We start from the raw sequence: 7328 nt of genomic DNA on the forward strand, positions 1-7328 counted from the left end.
ACAGCATTCAGGGAAAGTTGTGAGAAGCACACAAAACACATGTTTTGATTTAATCAGAAAACAGTCCTGTGATTTAACCTCTGCACTGTGATGCTTCTCTGATTCTGGTCATCCAAGCAGCAGATTCAGCTGTCTTAACATTGGAAAAGTGAATCCACCACACGAGGGGTTGGGGAAATCACCACTGATGGGAGCGGTTGCAGAATTACTTGGTTAATCATCATCTGCATTCACCTTTAGAGAATGGTTGAAAAGTTTAGATTTCAGGAGCCAGTTGTGACTGGTGAAGTATTAGACGGATTCTGGCCAAATCACCCAAACCATGGTGATCAGAATAGCATTACCTGCTTGTGTCTCAGATCTTTGTGTACGAGGTTGAGGGGAGGCAGTACCAGGACTGAATTGGACATCTGGTTTACAGTTTGCTTTCTGGACTCAAGAACTAGAAAAAAAGGGTGAATGTTCTGACCTCAGTTGAGAGACATATCTCCCTCTCCCAGATGCTTACTGAGCTTGTGGTCTGGGCCATAACAGACCTCACAGCATCCAAGGGCTTTACTGCTTCGGTGCTGGCCTACATCATGATGGATTACCAATAATAGGATTTGCCACCCTGAAGCGTGGACTGTACTTGCTCAAAAACTTGTAAGGTAGTTTCTACAGAAGAACATGGCTTCAGTTTCTCACTGTTTCCTGCTAGTTCTGGTCTTTCTGGATTCACTTGCCGCTCAGCCATCCTGTCTGCCAGGATGTACCTGCTCAGAGGAGAGTTTTGGCAGGTGCGCTGTGCTCGCAAGATCCCAGAAGGTTGTAGGGGATGGGCTTTATTTGGGGATGATGTGGAGTGGAGAAGGCCAAGGTTTGGCAGGAAATTTCTGTGAGACTCATTCTAGTTGATGCTGAACTTGAGTAAACTGTGCACTTTTACCAAAATGTTTCTAACTCTTCTATTTCAAGTGAATAGTATTTTTTTCCTTCTAATTCATGTCTCTAATGCCAGGATAAGCCTGATCCCACTTCCCAGCTTCCTGATGTTTGTCTCAAGCTGTTCTGGTTTTTTTGTACAGGACTCTGCAGTGCGTGTCGTTCTCTTTGGGAAAAATTCCAAGGAACCTTTCTGAAGAGTTCAAGCAAGTGAGAATTGAAAATTCACCCTTATTTGAACTGCCTCGAGGGTCCTTCATCAACATGAGCACCTTGGAGTACCTTTGGCTCAATTTTAACAATGTCACTGTGATCCACGTAGGAGCCCTGGAGCACCTGTCAGAACTGAAAGAACTGCGACTGGAAGGGAACAAACTCCGTTCAGTACCATGGACAGCGTTCCACGCCACCCCACTCCTAAGGGTCTTAGATCTCAAACACAACTGGATTGATGTGCTCCCTGAACTAGCTCTTCAGTTCTTGGGCAACCTGACCTACCTTGACCTATCCTCCAATAGGCTTACAGTTGTATCCAAGAGTGTCTTCCTGAACTGGCCAGCCTACCAGAAACACCGGCAGCCTGGCTGTGGGGCTGAGATTCTCTCCAGCATGGTGCTGGCGCTGCATGACAACCCCTGGTTATGTGACTGTCGCCTAAGGGGACTTGTCCAGTTTGTAAAGTCCATCAGCCTTCCACTCATCCTGGTGAATCCCTACCTGATGTGCCGAGGTCCTCTCTCCAAGGCAGGGCAGATTTTTCAGGAAACAGAGCTCAGTACTTGCCTGAAGCCTCAGATGTCAACTCCCAGTGACAATGTCAGCATCCAGGTGGGACAGAATGTGACCCTGCAATGCTTGGCACAAGCTAACCCCTTACCAACTGTTGCATGGACTTATCCCCTGAGCATGTGGAGAAAATTTGATGGTAAGCTACATGCACCCTCTCAAAATATCTGGGGGGATGGGAAGGTCTATAGTAACCCTAGCCTCAATATAGAAGTTCTAAATTGGGTCAATCATGTAGGAAGGGTGCAGGTAAGACTGGGATACAACTGAATTCTATTTACCACAATAGGAAAAATTCCAAGATAGTGTTCCACTGTTGGAATTATTTTGAATGGCTGTATACAGATCTCTATAGGACATATAGATGTAAATATGTATGTGTATATGTGTGTGTGTATATATATGCGTATATACATGTGAAATTGACTTAACATATTGTATAAATATTACAGAATTGTATATGAACAAGTCAATTTTTGAAAGCTTTTTATATGAATAACACTGTACTGTGTATTTTTAAATCATAGACTTTCTGACAAGAATTGATTCTAGAAACTATCTGTTATTTCTTAAACTTATCTAAACAGACTCACCTGGGGTGATTGTTTGAAATAAGATTTCCAGGCTTCTTCCTGAAGATTTGATTTAGTTAGTCCAGAGAAGGGCTTGAAAGAATGTATTTTAAGAAGTGCTTCTTCCCTCTCCCATCCCTTACCCACCAGCTAACTCTTATCACCAGGCAAGATTGGGAAGTCCCAGATATTGATTGAATTTTATGCTTCCCACCACTGTGTTGATCAGGCCTTACTGGATTAAAGTTGTAAAACTGGGACCCTAGGAGAGGGAAGGACCTCTGTGGGCCCCACAGCTGGGATTCAAATTTGCCTCTCGTTTCCTGGAGCTCTGTGCTCTGCTTTCATACTGCAGCTGGAATCCCCTTTAATGCGACTCTGCAGGGTTGGGGCACATCATAAAACCAGAATGGCCTCTCTAGAAATATCTGGAAGCTATTTGGAAAACAATTAGCAGTATCTAAGTAAAACTTGAGAAATGCAATCAGTCCCTCAGATACTGGTTATACATGGTCACAAATCTCTGGATGATTAAAAAAGAATACCTGATTAGCTGAAATTTTGACTTTTTTCCCCGATCATTTTGATTACACCTCATTGGCTTGAGGTTAAACACCAATGAAGGAGAAATACAGGGTTTGTTGTGACTTCTTTGAGAATGGGGAGATGCATTCAGATGTTGTCTTCTGGGGTGCTCTATAGTCAGTCTCTGGCACATGTTAAATCCATTCTCTCAGTAATGTTAACAGCTAACACTTACTGAGCCCTTTTTATCAAACTTATTCATTGAGTACTATTATCATCTCATTTTATTAATGAGGAAATTGAGACCAGGAGAATCTAAACAAATCATCCAAGACCATATACTTAGCAAGGGATAGAATCCAGGCATTTGGCTTCAGGCTCTGGGCCACCCCACCTGTGGGAGGTAAAAGGGCACTTCTTGAAACTCACAGTATTGTGAACTCATGCTATTTTAAGAGATCTCTTGGAAACAGTGTGTCAGCTCAGCGAGGCTAAGGTACTTTGGTGGGAGCAGCTAGTGAAGTTAAAAGAGTGTGTTCTTCATAGACAGGAAAACAAGGTTCCAGATCAATCACTGCCGCTGAAGAATTCCCATTTTGGGCAAGTTGCTTAATTGCTCTAATCCTCAACTTCCCATATGTAAAAATCAGGTACGTACCTTACAGGGTTGCTGAGAGGCAAACAGTTGGTACCAAGTGCATGCTTGATGAAGGGTCACCATCACCTTTTAACAAAAAGCTGGCATTGCTGGACACTCTCCAGCAGTCTGTCTAAGAGAGAAATGTCTACCCAAGCTGTTTTGCTCTCTCTCCACCCAGTGTTGACTTCGTCTACTGCAGAAGATGCTGCTATGTCAGAGCTGGTCATACCTGCTGCCCACCTGGTAGACAGGGGCAATTACACCTGTGTGGCCTCCAACTCCATCGGCAGGAGCACCCTTGTCATTGCCCTCCATGTCCAGCCTGCCCAGGCACCTCATTCTCTTTTCTCCCCCTCGGAGGGCAATGCCTATGTTGACCTGCGGGTGGTCAAGCAGACAGTGCGTGGGATCCTGCTGGAGTGGTTTGCGGCAGCCGACACCCCTGAGAAGTGGTTCACCCTCTACATTGCATCAGATGAAGCCCTCAGGAAGGAGGTGGTCCATGTCGGCCCAGGAATCAACACCTATGCCGTGGATGACCTCCTCCCTGGCACAAAATACGAGGCATGCCTTAGCCTGGGGGGCCAGCCCCCACGCCAAGGCCGGTGTGTGGTGTTTGTGACGGGCAGAGACCATGGAGGGCTGGAGGGGCGGGAGCGCCTCCTGCACACCACGGTGGTCCTGTGCGCTGTTCTGCTCGCAGTGCCCGTGGGCGCCTATGTTTGGGCAGCTCAGGCCCCCTGCAGCTGCAGGGAGTGGGGCCTACGCTGCTGTCCTCATTGCACGAAAGCCCCCAGGTGCCCCCGTGCCGTCCCACAGCACAGCGATGGCTCCTATGGAGACCACACAGCTGTCAGTGAGGACGGCCTGGGGTACAGAGGTGCTGAGGGGGTGGGGAACAAGGAGAAAGATGGAGAGGGCGAAAGTGGCTGAACAGCCTTGGGCCAGGGAGGGGAATTGATTCTCTGTGACAGCTCAACTTGGCCTGACCCATGTAATCAACAATATTGTGCACCTAGTTGGTTTCAGGCACTGAGCTTGACACAATGATCATGGAGACACAATTTAAAAAAAAGTTTTTAAGTTCATTCAGGTGATTCTTTTTTTTAATTTAATGATTGTTATTTCAACAAATGAAAAAATAAATTATTAGCAAATTAGCAGGAGGTACACTGGGTAAAAGAATATCTTTTGATCAGGTGATTTTTTAAAAAAATGGAAGTACAGCAGATTGAACCCAGTACCTCATGCATGCTAAGCACACACTGTACCACTGATCTATATCCTCCCCACCCCACCACTTTTTTTTCTAACTAGAGTGTTTACAGCAAACACAAAGCTTCACGGCTTACCTGTGAATGTTTTACTTTTAGCCCTAACAGCTAAAGAAGTTTCAAAAAGACACAACCACAATGCCATTGTCACAGCAAAGAACATATATTTTAGAATTATATGTACACAGATATAGTTATATATGCATATGTGTATAAACAATACACACACACATATATATAATGTAGCAGAGAATTTGTTTCTGAGAAGTTTCCCAGGATAAATTTTGAAGAAACATGGTCAGAGCACAGGGCTCTGTGTACCTCCCTCCACAGGATCAAAGGCGGTGCCCGGGTCTTGGAGGGTGCAGCCTTCATGAAGTGACTGGGGCTACCGTGGAGGCAGGAGGGGATGTTCTGGACTCCACTTCTAGCAAAGTAAACTTGGTGGCGGGCATGGACAGAGGAACAGGAGCTGGGAAGGGGTCGTAGAAGAGAAGTGTAGCGTAGCAGGCAGGCTCGGGAGCACGTCATAGCGGGGGCAGTGTTCAGCTGCGTTGGTGAACACGGAAATTTAAGAAGAGGGAACACAATCTAGAGAGGATCTCTGGCAATCTGGTATTTAAGACCTTTAGACTAAATCCCAGAGTAAAGACTCACATTACTCAGATCGATTAGGTAATATGACAGTAGGAGTAAGAGTGTAGACTCTGGAGCGCAGTTTCCTGGGCTTAAATTTTGGCTTTGCTTCTTACTGGCTTTGTGACTCTATTTCCCTCTGCCTTAATTTCCTCATGTGTAGAATGGGGACAATAATAGCACCCACCTCGTAGGGCTGTCCTGATGATTATACACGTTTTTGCGTGTAAAGCTCTCAGAACAATACTTGGCACATAGCAGGCCCTCAATCAATGTTATCACCATTTAAGGCATCTGTGTCGCTTTGTGTGTTTTTCTTTAAATGTGACTTAGCATACAGACTGGTCATTTGGAGCATCAGGTCTTACTACGATTACATATGTGTATATATGTAATGACCTGATATCTTTGCTAACATCCTTCACATTCTGTTTAATTAATGCTTACTTAATGTTCTGCATAAAGAATGTTTACAAGGTGCTACAGTTTTAGACTAGTTTTAGATTCAGTCATGCTCTTGGGAATCTTACCTGTTTAGGGCTTAGACCATGTCATTTTAAGGCAAGTGCCTTTGATTCAGGAGACATTTTTAAGCAGGGTTTCTTGCTTTAAGAATGAAGCCATTGCTTTATAAAATTCTAGGTTTTGAAGTGAAAAAAAAAAGGGAATGAAGAGCCACAAATGGCAAAACACCCTTCTTTCTTAGGGGTGAGTTGTATTCCATTATATGTATAAATGCTGCATCTTCTTATCCATTCATCTACGGATGTGCACTTAGGATGCCTCCGTATCTTGGTAATTATAATGTTGCTGTTAATAGCCAGGTGTATGTATCATTTTGAATTAATTCTTATTTTGTGGTTGGCTTTATTCCTTTGATAACTATGTAAGTTTAAAAAGCTAAAGCTCTAAACGTTCTTAGAAACAATGAATGGTACACATATGTTAATCTGAAAAATATGTGCAATATAATTTGCATATTACATATACATGTAATATATTGTATATGTGCAGTCAAACTGTAACAATTCTACCTAATAAAACTGAAAAGTGAAAAAAAATCCTAACTTTGCAGGAGAGGGTGTTAGAGAAGATGTTATAAAATACCTCATAAAGGCTTTAGAACTAGTAGCTATTCTTTTGATACTTCCGTCTAGGAATATGTATTATGATGAAAGCATATGTATTTGGTGATACCTTCATTTTTCTAATAAAGATTTCATACCATAAAAAGAGAAGAATGAAGCCATTGCTAGTCCCGGGCCTCTGCTATTAGCAACTTGAGAGAGATACATTGTTCTTTTTCTCTTTTCTTCTTCCCTGTTAGAGCCTGTACCCCAACACCTAGAGGAGAGTCTGGCACAGATGATACACCCAGATACTGTGTGTTATTAAAAGAATGATTGAGTAAATTATTAATAAATGAATGGCTGGACCTCACTCAGCTAAAGAGGTATATTTGTACAATTTTATAACGTCCCCAGCATCACCAGCCCGTTGCTACAAAATAAGGCCACTTATGCTATTGATCAAATTACGGTTGTTTAAGCCATCACCACCTCATTCAGGAAACTAAGCCCTTCTGAGCATTGCCAGCCCCCACTCAGCTATTTCTGTGAATCTCCTAAGGGGTCCTCCCTACGTTCACAGGCCAGTCTTCAGTAGCCTTGGTCCTCACGTGGCATCCTCCCCATTCTCCCTGCCCATCCTCGTGTGGCCAGGACCCTTGAAGGCTGTCAGCTGTCAGGGAAGCGCTACTGTCTGTGAACAGATGCCACATTCACACACGGTGAGCTGACCCTGGATTTTCTCAAAGGCTCCAGTCCTCAGAGTAATGGAATTCCTGAAGCCCTCAGAGGAGCAGGAGACCCTGGTTCCTCCCCAGACTTGGCCAGCTGGAGTCTGGGGAACAGCTGCTCAGTACAGACTCCCACAGGTTCTTTCAGGGGCACCGCATCAGTTCCTAACTCC

The 7328-nt window shown here is 44.2% G+C and overlaps 1 protein-coding gene across 1 annotated transcript; it reads left to right on the forward strand.

Moving 5' to 3' along the window:
* The first annotated feature begins 669 nt into the window (after positions 1 to 669).
* Positions 670 to 4380, forward strand: LRIT2 (leucine rich repeat, Ig-like and transmembrane domains 2). The gene is made up of 3 exons (XM_006213113.3): positions 670 to 779; positions 1068 to 1849; positions 3626 to 4380. Exons 1-3 carry the CDS (start codon positions 670 to 672, stop codon positions 4378 to 4380), a joined length of 1647 nt encoding a protein of 548 aa, XP_006213175.2.
* The last annotated feature ends 2948 nt before the right edge of the window (positions 4381 to 7328 follow it).

The sequence above is a fragment of the Vicugna pacos genome, chromosome 11 (assembly GCF_048564905.1).
Source record: "Vicugna pacos chromosome 11, VicPac4, whole genome shotgun sequence".
Lineage (NCBI taxonomy): Eukaryota > Metazoa > Chordata > Mammalia > Artiodactyla > Camelidae > Vicugna > Vicugna pacos.